We start from the raw sequence: 19,952 nt of genomic DNA, 5'->3' as shown, positions 1-19,952 counted from the left end.
TTCCCCAGAACCCACATAAAGGTAGAAGAAGGAAATAACTAAAGTCTCTCTGTCTTCCACCTGACCATGTGTTTTACACAGTCATCATACATGATATTAATCATAAATAATAAATGGTAAACTGTGGATCTTTATGTCTTATTACAGTAGCAACTCAGGTTTAGCTGTTTAATTTTGCTTTAGTTTTTTAGTACTACTCAAATACCTTAATATTTTTCGGGAGCGTAATAGTCAATAACCTTTTATTGCGTGCTGTGACCCACACTGATCTTTTTGTAAACTGGGCAGTTTATATCTAGTAGCCTTACAGCTTGTGTATGCGTTAAGGTAACACATGGAATAATGTTTCTCTCCTTTGTGTCTTAACAGAAGAAATGACTAGTATCTATAAACTTCATATTCCCTGGTCCTATGAAGATTCACTAACCATTGCACAGTAAGCATATAAAGGAATTTGCTTTAAATTTTGGTTTTCTAAAATAGAATCTGTGCTTATTTTATTTAAGTTGAATCCATTACTAAATTTCCTGTTAGTAAAATGTATGCACCCTTTAGTATCATGCCATTGTTTAAGATATGTAGCATTCTATTTAAAAATATAGCACTGAAATCCTACTTGAAAAGTGGCCGTCTTCCCTTTACCTCCGTCTCTCCCTGTGTGCTCGGACGACGGCCAAGTAGCTGTGGTGTGAATGCAAGGGTCAGCTAGGGACAATGCATCCATCACTCAACTTCTACATCAATTATTCTATTGTGTTAAGAATCGCCTTAGACTTGCTGTTTACTGGCACTTTTATATTTGAGGATTGATATTTCAATAATCTCTTCAGGGTTCCATCGTCCACAGACATTTCTCTGAAGCTTCATGTTGCTCAACCAGAAAATGACAGCCACGTGGCACTGTTAAAAATGTACACATCATCTGACTGTCAGTATGAGGTAAGACATGTTTGCATAACTGTATGATTTAATCATAGACAAGTAGAGGTCTTTTTTTTCTATTAGCTGCAGACTTATGATGTGGAAGCCCATACGTATGAGAAATTAAACTGTCAAATATTTCATGCTTCCCTTCTTGACTATTTAGTGCTCTGTAAATAGACCAAGCGAGTGAGCGTCTGATAGGATAAGTGGTTACTGCAATTTAGTCTAAACTGTGAAGCCCAGAGTCAACAATCTTTCATAAATCGAAGAGCTTCATTTAATTAGCTGGTGCGGACGAGTTTGTACCAGTACTGGGTTAGCTTAAGGAGCTTGCTTTTACTACTTTTTAAAGATCTGTATGCTTTTCAGTGGTGACAGTAATACTCTGGTGTATGTAAAGTATCTTATTCTTGGCTAGCAGCCCTAGTATTTGGATTCTGTAATAGGACTAACTTCCTGAGGTTAAACTAGGAGATACTAGAAGAATGGAATCTGTTCCTATGACCTGGTTTCAGGTGCTCTGTATAATGAATTAATTTGTGTCTCATGGAATTCTTGGATGATGGTGTGCCGTCCGTTTCCAACGGTGATGGGTACTGCAGGCCTGCTATGTTTTCCAGTTTGAAAGTTTGTATTTCCAATATTAAAAAGACAAGAACTGTATTGTTTTGGGAGGCAGAGGCAGGTGGATTTCTGTGTATTTGAGGCCACCACGTCTATATAGAGAGTTCTAGGCCAGCCAGGGCTACCCAGTAAGAACCTATCTTTAAAAAAAAAAAAAAATGTTTCCAGTTTGCCTTCAAATACTACATGCTCACCAAATGTCCATGTTTTTTGAAAGTCAATATCACATATTTTCTAGGAAGTCTGTATTTTAGCAAGATACAACCATGTTGTATATAATTGTTAGAATTTTCTTAAGAAAGATCTCCTCTTTTCGGCTTTCTTAACATCTAATATATATTAAAGATGAGTTTCATAAATATTACTCTGACTTACATTGTTTTAACCAACATGAGCTCTTCATGAGATATAGTGGATGATGGGTGGTGAAGGGCTCAGCATTTATCCAGCTGTTGAGGAGGAAGTACACTGGGAAATGTATAGAATGGCAAACTGTACCTTAGACAATTAAAATGATGGTTGAGGACATTCTTAAAGATCTTGTTTAATTGTTCAAAAGTATGCAGAAGTACTCAATAAGATATAAAATGGATTCAGGAAAATAATCTCCTTTTTTAACAATTATTTTATACTAGGTGACAATTAAGACTTCCTTCCCACAAATACTTGGACAGGTAAGACAAACTTAATGCAGGTTGGTTGATTATCTATTGCTTTGTGACTTGGACGGGATTGCAATCTTTTTCAGTAAATTTGCAGTTTTTAGAGTAGACCTGCAGAGTTAGTCATCACTAGAATTTTCAGAATTGTGTAATATTGATTAAGACAGAAATTAATGCAACAAAAACTTTTATTGCTGCCTTGGGTTTTTTGATCTTTATGTTTTATGACTCAGACGTGCTACTTTCTTGAACCATAAGATAGTAAATTAATATTGATAATTTTGTATTTGGTCATTACTATAATTCAGTGAAACATTTTGTATGCATTATCTCATCTGATCTTTGGAACAACTTATGAGAATTAGATATTTAGAGTTTGTTTTGTTTTTGTTTTGTCTTGTTTTTCAAAACAGGGTTTCTCTGTGTAGTCCTGGCTGTCTAGACCCACTTTTGGACCAGGCTGGGCTTGAACTCACAGAGATCCTCCTGCATCTGCCCTCCCAAGTGCTGGGATTAGAGGTGTGCACCACCATGGTTGACCGAGAATTAGATTTAAGTATTATAAAATTTGTGAACATAATAAAATTTAGTTAATGTGTGTTTTTGTATAAATCAAGAAGAAACAAGTAAATTTTAGTTCGAGTTATAAAATAACATTATAAATACTTAAAATTTATACAGTTAAGGAACCAATAAAATAGTTTTTTGTAATACAAAACAATTCCTGCTCTTAGCTTTTAACGTATGCTAAGGGCTTGTCGTTTGCATAGCTTAGAGTGAAAGTGGACACGTCTTACTCATATCCCAGAGGCCCATATTTCAGATCAATGATGAGACAATTCAAGCTACCTTAGTGAGCGTTAATCAAAGACAATCACAGCAAAAGAGGATAAGGTAATACTTATGTTTAGATAAGTTAAGATTTTTAGATAAATCTTCTAAAAAATAAGAGTGTATTAGTGTCCCTGGATCAAAGGTCTGTACTTTTTAAGATGTCAAAGAACTCGGGTTAGTTAAGTCTAAAAATTCCAAATTGAAAAAGCACATGTTATTTCTCCGTCCTTAATTACTTAGCTTGTAGGTTCTGGGGGGACAGACTTGTATGTAGAACATATCTAAGTCATTGTGGGTCCTGGGCGAACAGATTCAAGTACATAACAGCATATGTAACTCATTGTAGATCCTAAGAGAATAAACTCAAGTGCATAAAGTATCTGACTTCTTGTAGATCCTAGAAGAATGAGCTCAAGTTTGTGTCTAATTCATTGTAGATCCTAGGGGAATGAACTCAAGTTTCTGATATATCTAACTCATTTGATAAATGTGTGTTTTTATTCTTTAAATTAACACACAGAGCATTGCAGATGTCGTTATGATATTTTTGAACTGTGTTTTAGTAGATTTCCCTCCCCACTCAATCCCCCTGCCCTCTCCTCAGCTCTCCCCCACTCTCCTCGCCATTGTTGTGTGAGGGGTCTCCGCAAACATCCTTCCTAGCGGAGTGAGGCGAGAAGGAAGTCTGGCTTAACAAGACTCAGTGGACAGTGTTGGTTCAAACTTATTGGGTCTGATACTGGGTAGTTTATTTAAGGAATATTTAAGCACAGCACAATTTCAAAATAGCTTCTGGTGGTAATCAGTCCTGTGTGTACAAAAAAAGCTTAAGAGGTGGCCATATCGAAACTCTTGTGAGTACAAGCAGCATCTTCCCTACAGGTAGGTCCTCTGGATTAACTGAGGAAGCAGGCTCAAGGGAAACAGTGGTCCTGATGAGGGTGTCAGGGAAGACAGACTGCTGATTGACAGGTGAACTTGAGTCTGAGGGAGGAGGTGTGGCCTGGCCATGCAGATAGTGCAGAGGCCACCAGCTACGAATTGCATCGTTCCTGCCTTCTGGGCAGAAACAGGTTACACATCTCTCCTTGAAGAGGCAGCCCTGAGTGCTGAACGTTCCTGGTTCACCGTGTGCTCATCTGTGTCTCCTACATAGTTTCATGTCGCATGTTCCCTCTTGCCCCTCCCCCTTCCTCAGCAGCTGTTTGTTGCCCAACTTTGGTTTCCTTCGTAGTTTATTTCAGTTTACACCCATACGTACGCACTCGCGCTCGCGCACACATACACACACACACACACACACACACACCCAAGCTGGGATCTGCATATGAGAACTCGCTTTTTTATCTTTAGTTTGTATCACTTTGCTCTATCTCTAGATCCATGAACTTTTCTACAGATTTCATAATTTCTTCTGTTTATAGTTGAATAAAGTTTCATATTATATATTATCATTACCCATTTATCTGTTGATGAGCTTGCTCTGTGTCCTTGTTACTGTGGATGAAGCAGCAGTGGACACGGATGTGCAAGTTTGATCCCATTTTTCCCATTTCCTTTATGAGTTAGATTTGTTCTTGGATAGTTTCCCATTGCTCTCATCCACCCACACTTCCCGTGTGCCAGTGACCATTTCAAGGGGGAGCGTGACGCAGACGCCCTTAATGAGACGCTGTCTGTCTCGTTCTCCTGTAGAGATAAGGGGGATGCCCTGTACGAGGACATACAGCTCAGTGAGACGTAAAGCTGGCCGTGGCCCTGAATGCGCCAGGCTGCTTAACTTCACGGTGCTCTGCAGTGTTAGGTGAAGGGATTCTACCATCTCGGCCCCTCAGTAGCTGCATGCGAACTTTCCTTCCAGTCTGTGTAACTCAAGGGCTCTTTACAGTCTCCAGTACCTAAGCAAGCAGCATCTGCACCTAAATCTGTCTTGTCTGCTCAGTCGCGGGGTGAGAACTCCCTCAAAGGACTTGGGGAGATGAGATGATGCTTCTGGAACAATAAACTCTCTGTAAGCTTGCTTTGAAAGGTCCTGGGAAAATGAGGACGCTGGGCTTTTGAAGTTTTACATACTGTTTTGTGTTGGGCTTCAACTACCACACGCTTTATCCAGTTACCTGACAATTTATGTTTCATACGGACTCCATAGAATGGAGAGAAACTTTAAATTAATGCTAACATCGAGAGACATACGTAATGTGTATGTATTAAAAATATCACAGTTGAGCCTATGGTTTTGCTTAATTATTCTATGCCACTGAAACAATTGACTTCACATCACCTTTAGTTCAGCCTGCTTTCCACCGGTTCTGTCATCCTGAAGCATTGGGACACATGGACATGAGCTTAGGCTGAGTTCAAGTTTCACAGGATTTCCAACTTAGTGACGGTTAATTATTACAAGGAAGGATTTCTGATGGCTTATCTAGTGAGAGTTATTCCAGCTGCTCTAAACGGTGATTGTACTTTATCTTTACAGCCACCTATAAGCATTTGTACTGTCCTTGCTGTATTAAACACAGAGATGGTGTAAGTTAACCATTAACACTTATAATACCGCCACTCATGGACTCTCCACACCTGAACTCTTAGTCCTTCAATTGGGATGAAACCGCTTCGCTTCAGGGTGCTGTTTTTGAGAAGAGGGCTTGAGACAACGTGTCTAAGATGGCAGGCGTCATGAGCACAGGCTGCTTTATAAGAGATGCTTGGAAAAGACCTTGTAGCTCAGTCATACCTCTGCTGCAAAACTCAGGTTTTCCTACGGTGCTATAAATCAATGTTTACATACTTAGGGTTGTGATGCTTTGCACTAGAAATAGATGTGCAGCCGTGTCAGGAAAAAAAATGCAAAGTGAAGAATAACCTTTTTTATTCTGTGTGAAAATACGCTTGTTTCATCAGCACGGGTATCCCACCGTTGACGTCTGATTTGCCTGTCTTCTAGGTAGTTAGATTTCATGGTGGAGCCCTGCCTGCCTACGTTGTGTCTGGCATCCTTCTTGCTTATGGAGGGCAGTTATACTCTCTCCTCTCAACAGGTAAAAAAGCTAATGCTCTTTTAAGTTTTAAAGTAGAGCCTGTTAGTTTCACGTCATGTTCCCCCTGCTAATTTTATTTGGTTTGGTTTTGCCAGTGCTAGAGAGCAAAACCTGTGTGGTTATGTTTATTTGGGTTATAAAGGCATAATAAGGAAGTTCTGAGAATTAACTACCACCTTGGAAACGCCGGAAAAGCGTGTGATTTTTGTGGCCGGTCTTCTTTGTGTCTTTTCAATTTTTTTCAGTACTTTTGTCTTATAAAAGGAGCAAAAGTTATCACATACATTAAAATTGACCCATAAAAATGAGGAAGAGGAGAAAGCAAGGGAGGTAGGAAGAGAGAGGATAGGAAAGGAGGTGAAAGGACTGAACCAGGAGGAATGGGAGCGACAGGACAGACAAGAGGGTTAGCAACAGCCTGCCTGCCAGTAAGTACCAAGGGATGTTTTCAAGTGATATCCACACACTGCAGCTTGTCCTTGGGTTTCATCATTAAGTTCCGTAGCTACCGTTTCCCAGCATAGATTTTTGTTGATTGTGCCCCCATGATAGACATGTCCTTCTGTTTTCTCGGTTTTTCTAATGCATATGCTGGTAGTTAGAGCTGTGGACTTAGAGTCTCTTCTCGTCCACACCCGCCTCTCTTGCTGCTGCAGCGGCCAGGATGTTTGTGTGGATAAACTCAGTGTGTGCACACTCACTAATCTACTTGCCTTCCTATCTTATTTCATTCCTTCCTCCCCAACTTCTCTCTCATCTCTTCCTTCCATCCCTCCATTTCCTTTCCTCCCTCATGCCCCAGCCTCCCTTTCCTGCTAATTTTTGAGCCAATGCTTCATGTGGCTAAAGACAGAAGTCAGCTTCCCAGAGTCAGCAAAGCCAAGAGCAGATACAGAATATGGTTTCCCAATAGGCCAAGCTTCGGCTCAGCTTGGACAGTAGTCAGGGGGTAGGAGGTGGAGAAGAGTGAGGCCGAGCTGTGGAATGTTAGGAAACTTCAGTGCCCTTTAATAGCCTTCTGTGGATTTACTGCTAATGTTTAATCCCGGTGGCTTTTTCAAATACAGCGCGTTGTAGTTGGTCTTCCACACTTAGCTCCCCTTCTCCGCTCTCCCGTTTCTGTCACGTGTCCCTGTGTAGTCCGCCTCTCTCTTCAGCACCTTGTCACTCTTTCTTGATTTCTTTTGTGTCAGGATGGACCCGGGTTTGCACCCACTTACACATACATATGTGCATTGCAAACTAAGTTCAGCACATACAGAGACCGTGAAACTGTCAACTTCTGAGTTTCAAACCTGGCCTTTTAATTGTGGGGCTATTCTGGCAGTGTGACATCAGCCAGACTTTATGTTTGCTCCACTTTGTTTTGTTCTAACAGACTGACTGTGGAGATGTTTAAAACAAGCTGTCCTAGGGGATTGAAATGTATGATACGTCTCAAACGAGTGCAGAGGTAGTCATGCAGCAAGTATGGAAATCATGCCCCCTGTAGATTGCACACACTAGAATGAGTGCCACAAAATGATTGTTATAATACTATATGACATAATAAATATATAAATAATAGTAGGAAGCAGAGGAGTTGGAGCCTTTGTGTGTAGCTGCAGGAAACAGCCGGACAAATGGATGGACAGCTTCTCTCTTCTTAGAAACCTCCAGAGAACTGAAAGCTTTCATCCACACAGATGTCCACAGTAGTGCACAGATGTCCACAGTAGTGCACAGATGTCCACAGTAGTGCACAGATGTCCACAGTAGTGCACAGATGTTCACAGTTGTGCTGTTCATAAGCAAGGCAGTGCTAAGATGTGAAGGGCTGATGGTACCACTCTGTGGTAGAGCCTGGTGTGCACGAAGTCCTCCCTATTTTGATCCCTAGCACCTCAGAATAAATTCTGTATGTGTCTAGTATGGTTGAGTCTTGAGAAGTTTTGAATGAAAGAAGCTAATCGCAAGACTCATACGTTGTATGACTACATTTATATTATCTGTTCAGAATAGGCATGTCTATAATGACAAGGAGAGATTAGCGATTACCAAACACTGGAAAAATTAAAAGTGACTTCTTTTGGGTAATGAAAATGTTGAGACTGATTGTAGTGATGGATGTATAGCCAAATACACTAAAGGTCATGGGAGGGAGGGACTGTATAGCATTAGAATCATATCTCAACAAAACTGTTAAAAATTTACTGCTATTTATGAGAACGCACATTGGGAAGCCCTGGCTTTGACACCTAGATTTGCTTGACAAATGACTGGATGTACAGACTGTCTGTGGATAAACTATAGATCCTTGCAGTTTCGGGGGTACTGTTTGCATTGTGAGATAAAGAATCTTTGTTTAATTACTGTGAATTTTTGTTCACATAAATGATTTTCTTTAATCAACAGGTTATTGCTTAGAATATGCTACCATATTAGATAAAGAAGCCAAACCATACAAAGTCGACCCATTTGTAATTATGATTAAGTTTTTGTTGGGGTAAGTTTTATTATTTGTGATAACTTTAATTTTGTTTATAAAATAATTATGTTTTGATTTCCTAATATAGTATGAACTTTTATATATATTTGGTAATTGATACATTTTATTAAATTTGAATTTACTTTTAGAAAAAGGCCCAATGTGTTTATTTTCAGTAGTGAAATCATTTTAAAAGACTTATATATAAGTAATTATATATTGTATGTGTTTAAAAATCTAAAAGTTTAAACTTTAGCCTAGTTAATATCTGATTCTAATTTGGTTACTCTCATCTGGTATTTTTTTTAATTCAGAATCATTTCTTAGATCTGTTTTATCTCGTCATTCCAAATAGCTGTTGACTTCCTGATTTTAAGTTGCTAAACACTGCATTAGTTGATGTAGGGATTGATAGGAGTAAAGCGGTAGCCAGAGGTAAGTAGTTAATGCTTAGTAGACTCTCTGGGCAGATAAATTACTTGTTATGTTCGTTAGAGTTAAGAACCAAGGACTGAGATGTTTACTTGCTGGGCAAAAGTGCTTACTGCGAAAACATGCGTTTGGATCCCTAGTGCTGATACCAGAACCAGCTGTGGCTGTTTGCCTTAAAACCCCAACATTGAGTGGGAAAGGACAGCAGGAACCGGAGAGCTTGCTGTATGAAATGACAGACTTCCAGTTCAGTGGCAGACCCCTGTCTCAAGGGAGAGGAAGGTGCACAGTCTGTGTGCAGCACACCACACGTGTGCACACGCGCACACACAGTTGCACACACTTTAACCCAGCGCTCAGAGGTGGAGGCAGGAAGCGCTACACTTCAAAGCCAGCTGAGCTATATGAGCACTTAGGAGAAAAACAAAGAAGTGAGCTTTGTTTTCAGAATGTTTTATAAACTATTTTAGCAGATCGGGGATTCTAGTTGATGGCTGTTGCGATTTTGTTTTGTTTTTGCTTCTACTCTGGTTTCATTTGTCTGCTTCACAGGTATAAATGGTTTAAGGAATTATGGGATGCAGTATTATTACCGGAATTAGATGCCATCGTTTTGACGAGTCAGAGTATGTGTTTCCCTCTCGTATCGCTGATTCTCTTTCTGTTTGGAACATGTACTGCGTACTGGAGTGGTCTGCTCTCCTCCACGTCTGTGCAGCTCCTCTCTTCACTGTGGCTAGCTCTGAAAAGGTAACATTGTGCTAAAAGCTTCCTTTCCACACTCAGTGAAGAAAATATAAGGGCTAGGACCAGATCCTGACCCTCGGCACTGCAAAGAGGAGCAGAGAGGAGGGCGTATAAAATCACACGCATAGTCACACACATCCCAACAGGAATCTGAAACTTCTCAGTCCTGGCTTATTTTGTAGCTGAAGATGCTGACTTCTGTCATCACACTGAGAGGCTGGAGAATGCAGTCCTGGTCTTTACCGTCTGATTGGATGAATGGATAACTCTGAAAACAGCCTGAGGTTGTAGTTTGAATTTAAAGTTACTCGATGCTCTCCTGATAAAAAAAACCCGAGTGTAGTCTTTTTCTCACTCCTCCATGTTGGATGGCTGTGGTGTGGTTTCCTGTCCCACAGTGTGTTACGCGTGCAGCTGCTTCCCTCAGTGTTTTGAGGTGGTTCTCAGCCTCTGTCAGTGAGACCTCAGGCTTCACAGACGGAAACGTGTTCTTCTGTGAGGCCTGCGCGACATATGACCTACCAGTAATCTCCATGTTTTCTTCCCTAAAAACCGTCATAATGACTGCTTGAAACAATCATTACGGTGTGTTATAGAACTGTGTGTGACGTCATACCTCTATTGAGAAATACTTGTTCCCTCGTGTTAATAATATTAGTAACCAGCAGAGGGCCTGGTAGAGCACGCCAATGCTTGTTGCTTTCCCTCTGAACCGTTCAGGCTGTTAAATGTTTCAGGCCTCGGACCCTCTTAGACTTTGAAATAGTTACACATACATAACAAGAAATCTTGAGGATGGGACCAGTCTCCAGATGCAAAGTGCATTTGCTTTCTATTTCTTTATACATATAACCTGAAGGTTATTTTACAGTTTCCTTACCACACCTGCATTTCAGCTGTGTCTACCCATGGGGTCATGGATCGGAATGTCCTCTTGTGACATGAGGGATTATCAGCCTGTACATTGGCTTATTTTTGGACTAAATGAATATATGTTACTATATTTTTTAAAGAAAAGCCTTGTTCCTTTTATTCCAGACCTGCTGAACTTCCTAAAGATGCCAAGCTGATGTCGCCAGACTTACCTGTTATGACAGTTGTCTTTCTCATTGTGAGTTGGACAACCTGTGGAGCACTTGCCATACTCCTGTGTTATCTGTACTATGTGTTTAAGGTATGTGGGTCAGTAAAGCCCGAAGGCCAGGGCTCTGTGTTAGGCTCCTGTAGAATGCCTCATAGGCATTAAGATCGCAGGGACTCCAGGAGGCCCAGGCTCTGAGTTAGGCTCCTGTAGAATCATAGGCATTAAGATCACAGGGACTCCAGGAGGCCCGGGCTCTGAGTTAGGCTCCTGTAGAATCATAGGCATTAAGATCGCAGGGACTCCAGGAGGCCCAGGCTGCATGTGTGGTTCATCGACTGTAGTGCACCGTTGACACCACACTACACAACTGCTTTTACCGACTCTTTTTAACACTAAGATGTGCACACTGTAGATTATTTTCAGTTTCCTAAAGGGAAGTTTTGTGCATCTGAAAAGCTGTCTAGAGCTACTTTAGTTTATAAATTACATGGTTAGGTTCTGTTTTGTTTTGTTTTGTTTTTTTAATTAGATATATTGTTTAAAAACTGACTCAGAGACAAAACTCCCATCAGATATTTATGGGAAACAAAAAATATGCAATCTTTTTCTTTAAAACCTTATAGGTAACTTACTACCACATATAATTGAACATTTTTATATATTAAATATAATCAAACTTTTGACCTACACGATGTAAAAATTACTATAACAAGGCATTTTTTAACACATAGCTCACGGGATTTAAACAGTCTCTGCATATTCTGGAAGTTTGTATTGTTTCTATTGTGTCTTCTTAAGTCCATAAGAGTTAGCATCCGTTACGACTTATCTTTCATAAAATACTGTTTTAAAATGTTTAAATGAAGCCTGGTTGCTTACTTTTTAAAAATGTATTCTATGTGTATGAGTATTTCGTGTGCATGGGTGTCAGTGCCCATGGAGGCCAGAAAATGGCTTTAAGGACCCCTAGAAGAAGAGTTAAGGAGGCTCATGACTCATGAAGGAGCTTGGAACCAAACCCAGGTCCTGTGCAAGAGCAGTTCAAGCTCTTCACCACTGAACTGTCTCTCCAGCTCCATGTTCATTCACATATATATATATATAGTTTTCAGATTATAATGCTTCTCAGTTTTAACTTTAAAAAAGTTTATTGGTTTTGTTCCAAATACAAATAAAATTAAGGTAATTTCTTCCTCCTAGGTTGTTCATCTGCAGGCTAGTGTAACAACATTTAAATATAATCAGCCAGTGGTAAGTTTTTGTTTCTAAACTCTATATAGTTAATATGAAAACACTTGATAAAATATACATTTGATTTTGTTGTTGTTCTGTTCTGAAGTTTGGGGGGTGTGGTGGTTTGAATGTGCTTGGCTCAGGGAGTGGCATTGTTAGAGGTATGGGCTTGATACAGTAGGATGGCCTCATTGGCGGAGGCGTGGCCTCGTTAGAGGAGGCGTGGCCTCGTTGGAGGAGGTGTGGCCTCGTTGGAGGAGGTGAAGCCTTGGAGGAACTGTGGCACTGTGGGCGTGGGCTCTGAGACCCTCTTTCTAGCCTCCTGGAAGACAGTCTGCTCCTGGCTTCCTTTGGATGAAGATGTAGAACTCTCAGCTCCTCCTATGCCATACCTGCCTGGACACTGTCATGCTTCCTGCCATGATGATAATGCACTGAACCTCAGAACCTGTAAGCCTGCTCCAGTTAAGTGTTGTCTCTTGTAAGAGTTGCCTTGGTCATGGTGTCTCATGACAGCAATGGAAACTCTAAGACAGAAGTTGGTAGCAGGGACTGAAGCATGGGCCTGACCATGTTTTTGTTGCAGGAACATGGATTTGGGGCCTTGGGGTTTGGGAAGCAGTGGAATGCTTTAGGTGGTGCTTAATGGATCATTCTATAGAAATATGGAAGATACTGGTGCAGAGGGTGGTGTGAACTCTGTGGGCCTGGCTTAAGAAGTTTCAGAGAAGAAGATTAGTATATGGCCTAGAGACTGTTTCTGTGATATTTTGGTGCAAATGTGGATTCTTTCTATCCTGAGGCTAAGGCAGACTCTTCAGGTAAAAAGAATTAGATTAATTGCACTGACAAAGAAAATTTCAGCAAAGCCCAGCACGGACTTTGTCCTCTGGTGTGTCCTCTCATGAAGAGCATTTTCATCAAGCATAGAAAGCTTGGAAATGAAAAATACAAAATGTCTAGTTTAAGTAATAAAGGGGCACCAGGAAGTAAATTGGAGCTGAATCTCATGTATAAGAAGATAGACTAAGGGAGTGGTGATCTCAGGGCAGGATCCCACCCAGCCAAGCTCATTGTTTATCTTTGCAGTTGAACAAGGAATAGGTATGTCATGTTAGGTGTTATTACCTGGTTATTGTCATTTGGATTTTAATCTGGAATGAAGTACAATCTAGAAATGGAGGATCTTGAGATCCAGATCTTGAAGTTGGAAGACACAGGCTTTTGATTTAGATCTTGAGGAATGGTGACCATGAAAAGTTTTGGCCCAGGCATGGTGGTTCACATCTTTAATCTCAGCATTCAGGAGACAGCCATGCAGATCTCTGAGTTCAAGGTCAGTCTACAGAGCAAGTTCCAGGACAGCCAATGATGGAGTTGGAAAACAGAAAGCTGGTGATAATGTAATAGAACAAGGGGACCATGTTCCAGCTCCAGCAAGCAACACAGCTTTAGCCATGTGGCTCTGGCTTTAGAGTCAGGAATGGAAGGGACTACTGGGACAATTGATGCTGGTCAGCTGGAGCTAAGAAATTAGCGGTGACTAAGAAGAGACCAGCATCACTGAGGTGAAATCTTCTGGGAAGAGTTTTCTGAGAGCACAGAGAAGCTGTGTTCCAGATGGGGAAGGCACAGCAGCTGGACTTGGTAATGTACAATAGCACTGGTTTTGAAGGTGTTATGAAGGAGTCATGGAGGTCAGCTGAGGCTTTACACTGTGAGAGGCCAGGGAAGCCATTGGTGGAGGAGCAGCCTCAGTTGCAGTTGATGCCACAAGACTTGGCACCGTAAAGGGAGCCTGTGAGAGAGGCTTTTGGTGAAGCCTAGAAAGACCCAGCATATTGGAGATGCCAGTACCTCGGCAGGACCATTAAGAACACCAGCAGCGGTGGAGTGGATCGACCTGAGCTTGAAGTGCTGCTAGGGCAGAGCTGGAGAAGTGACGCCAGCCCATTGGAGAAGTCAGAACATCATGTGTGGGTCCCAAACACTGCAACAAGAAACTGTGAAGTTGAAGCTTACTTGGGATGCCAGAGCCATGGGATACCTGCCGAGGAAAGCTGCTAACAGGGAGTAAAACCAGCCCAGGAGAAAGAAGTGTGTTGCAGTCAATAAAGATGAAAAAGGGGATGGAGATCTGAAGAGCATTTTGACATCAGACATGGAGGTGCAGAGTTTGGCGTTTGCCCAGATGGCTTTTTGGTCTGGTTTGATCCTGTGTTTCTTCTCTATAGAGTTTTGGAATGGTAATGTATATCCTGTGATGTTTGAGATACGTGGTTTGCTTTTAGATTTTTTTACTTTATAGGAGATTGCAGTAAAGTGATTGTACGAACCTCAGAAAAGGCTTTGAACTTTGGGCTTTTATCAGTGTTGAGGCTGCTAGAGACTGTGGGTTGGGGGTTGGACTGAATGTACACGGCGTTATGCTATGGCTAGGTCATATGTCACCTCGTGTTGGAACGAGCCTTGTGGGGCCAGGCAGTGCAGTATGGTAGTTTGAATATGTTTGGCTCAGAGAATAGCACTACTAGGAGGTATTGGCTTATTGGAGTAGTTGTGGCCTTGTTGGAGGAAGTGTGGCACTGTGGGCATGGGCTTTGAGACCCTCCTCCTGACTTCGTGGAACACAGTCGGCTCCTGGCTTCCTTTGGGTGAAGATGGAGAACTCTCAGGTACTCCAGCACCATGTCTGCCTGGGGGCTGCCATGTTTCCCGATGGATAATGCAAAGAACTTCTGAACCTGTAAGCCAGCCCCAATTAAGTGTTGTCCTTTATGAGAGTTATAAGAGTAATGTTTATGGCATCTCTTCCCAGCAATGGAAACCATAACTAAGACAGGGGTGTTAGGGTTTTACAAGGTTTAAAGGGAATTATGAACTTAGTAACTTTAAGTTAAGGAATAATACAACAGACCTGACTCATTCTCAGTTTAACTTGTTACATTCATCACTTTCATTGTTGTTAAGAAGTAAACTGTTATAAATTTTATTTTGAGTTATTACTGAGAATAAAAAACAAGTCAGGAGAATGTAGCTGGAATGGTCACACATGCTGGTGCTTCGAGCACTCAGGGAGCTGAAGTGGAGATGGCTGGGGTCCAAGAGTTTAGACCCCAGGGGAGCAGAGCAAGACCACATCCCAAGTAAAACCAACAAGCCAGCAAACAGAACCAGTTCTTATGATGGAAATCGTTTTGAATTACTTCTAACAAAGTAATTGCAGGATTTTATTTATATTTGGGAAGGAAAAGATGAGTTAGTTAAGTAATTCAGTGGTTGGTTCTGAGCAATCCCTTGTAGTCATATCTTGACATTTATTGCTCTCTAGAATCCCAAACACTCTAGAAGAAGTGAAAAAAAGTCCAACCACCATAAAGATCCTGCCACACAAAACCTTCGCCTGTCTGCTGACGATGCTGAAGACAGTCTGCGCATGCACAGCACCGTGGTTAACCTGCTGACGTGGGTTGTACTGCTCAGCATGCCGTCTCTAATCTACTGGATAAAGAACCTTAGGTGTGTTTGCGTCAGTACTGGCTGTGTTCCTGATGCTCATGAAAACTGCCCAATAGGAGGCAGTATATTGCCAGATAGTAGTTTTCAGTATGTTTCCCTCCCCTCATTAGCCGTGATGATAGATGTTTTTAGACTACAATATTCTCCAAAATCAGCCAGCGTAAGTGTTTTTTTTTTTTTACAAAAAGTGATATATAGATAGATAGATATAGATAGATATGTTTGGTATAGGAAATAATGGATCTCACTGTGACATTTTTGTACGTGTCTTTTCCTATGTTGAGGTCATCTTGTCCCAGCTTCTCTTCTCCATTGGACCCCCTCCTCTTTCCAACAAAACCATGTATAAATAGCCTTAAAAAAAATACAGTGCCTAGGGGGCTCAATGGAGCAGTGTTAGCATTTGGAAGTGCAGTGGATTCCAAACAGCCAAAGCATTGCTGTACACAAAGCACTGCATGCAATAGCTGTGCCTGCACATGATCGGCACAACAGTACCGACAGCTGCCGAGTTGGGAATGAGCTTAGAGGCTCATTAGCATGAGAGAATAGAGACTATAGCATGTATGCACAATGCAGTATTCAGCCATGAAGAACAAAAATGGTGGGTTTTTTGCAAGAAACGGATGAACTTGGATATTGTCATGTTAAGAGAAACAAGCTGGACTCAGAAAGACAGGTGTGGCGTATTTTCTCTAATGCTTGGAGTTTTTTTAAAAGATGTGGAAGCAGAAGGGGACTTTGGTATCCATTGGTGCTTTCACAGGGTCAGCATGACCCCACAGGTAGTTTTGTGCAACACAACCATTTTTACTCATTCATTCTGCTGACTCGTGAATGTAGACGGCCTTCCAACTCTCTAGGATTCCCCTCAGCTTCTTTCTTGAGTAATGAATAGGTTTATTCCTAGGTAGTTTATTGACTCCTTAAAGGCTATTTGCCCTTTTTTGCTTTCAATTTTATTAACTTATGTCTTCTTTCCTGTTGCGGTGGTTCGATTGGCTAAAGGTTTGCCAATGTTTACCTCAGGGATCTACTGTTTATCTCATTGCTCCCTTTATTCTTCCTTAGTTTCCATTTTATTAGTTTCCATCCTTGTGTTTGTCTGTCTGCCCACAAACGTAGAGTTTGATTTGTTCCATTTTTCAAAGATCTTTGAGTGCATCATTAAGTTATTTGAGATCCATCCGTTTTTCTTTTCTTAATCTAGGTCCTTACAGCTGTAACTTCCCTGTTAAACCTCTTCTTTACTTTATTCCAAAGCTTCTGATGGCAATGTTTCATTTTCATTTGATTCTACACATTTCTAAATTTCCCTTGGTTAAGGAAATCAATACCACTGATTTTTCAAAAGTACATTTTTAAGTTGATGTGCTGATATCGAGTCTGTAGTTTCTTTTGTTTATTTATAATTTTATTCTGTTATTATTTGGTACGATACAAAAATCATTTTAGTGATTTAAAATTAAGACTTGCGTTAAATCCTAAAATAGTCCTGTTCCTGGAGAAAGTGCTGCATGCTACAAGAATGTATATTTCACAGATGGAATGCTATACGTATCTGTTAAGTACATTGATGTTTGAAGTAGCTAAATCTGAAATTGGAGGGAGGGGTGTGTGGATGATTAAGCTTTGGATGAGGAAGTGTGGACGTCATTATTCTGTCTGGATCAATCTCTTCTTTATGTCCAATAGCATTTGCCTTATAATTTATAAATTTCAACATTCATCCTATTATTTTTGATTTTTCTCTTTTTGAGAATTTATTTTTTTACTTTATGTACGAGTGTGTGTTTGTGTGTGCATATGTCTACATGAGTGCAAATGCATTTACTTTGTGAGTGTGTGTTTGTGTGTGCATACATCAACATAAGTGCAAATGCATTTATTTTATGCGTGTGTGTGTGTTTGTGTGTGCGTATGTGCACATGAGTGCAAATGTGTTTTGAAGGACAGAGGCAGTGGACTCTGGAGCTGGAGTATGTTGTGATCTGTCTATCAATGGCTTCTAGGAACCAACTCTGGCGCTCTGTAAGAGTAAACCACACCCTTAAATGCTGAGTCACCTCTCTCTTATATAATCTTGATGGGCTGTTTTCTTCATTAATGTATAGTACCTTCTTTATCTCCTCAAACTATTTTTTTTCATGAAGTCTGCTTTGTCATCAGCCAGTGTAGCTACTTTTACTTAGCTAGACGGGAACGCCCACCTTCCTCCTGTAGTATGTGGTACTTCTGTAAGTAGCTCCACCCTGCTCCATTTGTATCCCTGAATTGCTCTCAATAACTCTTATGGTGAAGGTACTTACTTCTGCTTGAAATTAAGAGGATAGGTTTGCAGTGTCTTGGTGCACTTTAGGCGTCCAAACCCCTGCTGCAGCCAAAGCTTGCAAGGCTGTGGCTTTCTCCTGTGCCTTCTGTTGACCCAGGCTGCCTGGCTCACTTGAGGTTGGAACTTCTGGTCTCTCTCACACTGGGTTGAAAACTGGCAGAAGCAAGACTTGGGAACAAAATCAAAGGTTTCCAGATGTTGAGACCTTTTTTTTCATATTTTAGTCAAGAGCCAGAATTTTGTTTAAATTTAGTCAGAACTGAGGAAAAGGTCAGGTTCTCGAAGGCTATGGGATCTTGCTGACCGTGACTGAAAGTGATTATTCTGAAATTTAAAAATTAGTGATAAGTTACTTTATTTGAGCCTCCATATTCTCTGGTTTGGTATAAGGACATCTTTGTTGCGGTAAATATTAAAAAGTGTCTTAACCTGTTATCTCACACTTTGCTGGCTCCCGAGGGGCCATCTGGCACTATGGGGATTTTTAACTTGGTGCTCTGAGAACTCAGGTGCAGTTCACTCCACCACTCCTGTTGCTTCTGTCCCGGGTAGATATGACTGCCCTGGCATTTTCCTTTCCTCTATCTCCCAGTAAAAATATGACTCCACAATCATTAACTTATCAAACAGGTTTATATGTTAAATTCTCAATCCACAAGCCCTCTACATAATAAGCGTACAATCAATAGACAAAGATATAAACTGTCCACCTATATGAGATAAATTAGACCCATAGAAATCCTTACAAATAATCATGACAACCTTATTTATGAAGAGACGCACTGAAAGAAACATACATGTTGGCTTCCATCTCCTTCCTCCGCCAGTCTCCGCCTCCTGTCTCCTCTTTTGCTCCTCCAGCCTTTTTCCCCCTGGCTACCTCTCCACTGTCCAATCAGGCATCGCCTTAACATCAACCCACACATCTTAATGTAGCTTAAGTCATTTGTTCTTCAGAGCTGTGTGAGTCTTTTAGTCAGTTTTGAGTACTTTCCACACTGGGTGTTGTTTCCTCAGGAACTTCTGAATGTAATGCCCAGGGGAACGTCCTGAGTCCAAGGCTGATCTAGAGCAGGAACCATTACTAGTGGCTTCAGGAGCAGTCTAGGGAGGGTCTCATGACTGTTGTTACTGGAACGGTTTGAAAATGAATTTGACTCTGACCATTTCAAACCATTAATACTGTTTTGTTGATACCATGTTTTCTTTTTTACCCTAGGTATTATTTTAAACTTAGTCCTGACCCATGCAAACCCCTGGCATTCCTCCTTATTCCAGCTATAGCAATCCTTGGAAACACTCACACGGTCTCAATAAAGTCAAGGTATAATGGTTTAAGTTATTTCTCCCATGTGCCACTGGATGTTATCACTTTATTTCTTGAAACATACTCTTTATTTGTGTTTAATTTGAACATTACTAAAAGTAAAGCCATAAAGTTACTGTCGTTTATATGCAAATATAGTTCATATTGTGAATACGGTGTGCTTGTTTCCTACAGTGTAGGAACTCTGTTAGAAAATAAAGGTTTAACTTTCCAAAGGATCGGAGTAACGTTGAGTAGGTTGAGCTGTAGCTAAGACTGACCTTTTGCATCAGCTGAATACTAGGTAGTGTGTGCTTGAGGGCTTGGTGTGTGCTTAGCCTTTTACGCTTCTGTCTGTTTGTCGTGCTTCATGACAGCACTTGATCTTTTTCACCGAGCCCTTGCTCTGGGAGGCCTACAAGGTCTGAGTCACTGGCAGCCGTTCTGGGATTGTCTGAGGTGCTCCTTCATGCCTGTGGTCTGAGCACATGGGAGGTAAAAACCTGCAGCCAAGGTTATCCTCAGGAGTTGGTGGCCAGCCTGGGCTACATTAGCCTAGATCTCAAATAAATAAATTATATGGATAAATAAGAGCTAGTCTTGACTTGGCCACTTAGTGCCTCTGTGCATAGACTTACCTCTCTATTGGCCTCAGCTTTTCCATTTTCTAAGTAAAATCAAAGGTTTTTCCCTGATATTCCTTTTCTTGGAAAATAATGTTTTCTCTGTTGTGCTGCTTGTTTTGTT

The 19,952-nt window shown here is 40.9% G+C and overlaps 1 protein-coding gene across 1 annotated transcript in view; it reads left to right on the top strand.

The window, feature by feature from the left end:
* The window catches only part of PGAP1 (post-GPI attachment to proteins inositol deacylase 1), a gene marked incomplete at its 5' end in the record, with an annotated part of 63,854 nt that overhangs the window by 37,999 nt on the left and 5,903 nt on the right, over positions 1 to 19,952 (top strand). Inside the window, 10 exons of the mRNA XM_080932837.1 lie at positions 370 to 436; positions 831 to 939; positions 2,184 to 2,222; positions 5,992 to 6,085; positions 8,480 to 8,570; positions 9,537 to 9,734; positions 10,770 to 10,905; positions 12,016 to 12,066; positions 15,380 to 15,567; positions 19,119 to 19,223. Of these exons, the coding sequence (XP_080788963.1) occupies positions 370 to 436; positions 831 to 939; positions 2,184 to 2,222; positions 5,992 to 6,085; positions 8,480 to 8,570; positions 9,537 to 9,734; positions 10,770 to 10,905; positions 12,016 to 12,066; positions 15,380 to 15,567; positions 19,119 to 19,223 (1,078 nt within the window). The remainder of the gene's footprint in view (positions 1 to 369; positions 437 to 830; positions 940 to 2,183; positions 2,223 to 5,991; positions 6,086 to 8,479; positions 8,571 to 9,536; positions 9,735 to 10,769; positions 10,906 to 12,015; positions 12,067 to 15,379; positions 15,568 to 19,118; positions 19,224 to 19,952) is intronic.

This window comes from Micromys minutus (assembly GCF_963924665.1).
Source record: "Micromys minutus genome assembly, chromosome: 19".
Taxonomy (NCBI): Eukaryota; Metazoa; Chordata; class Mammalia; order Rodentia; family Muridae; genus Micromys; species Micromys minutus.
The sequence above is the reverse complement of the archived record's forward strand: the minus strand, read 5'-3'. Positions and strand labels throughout refer to the sequence as shown.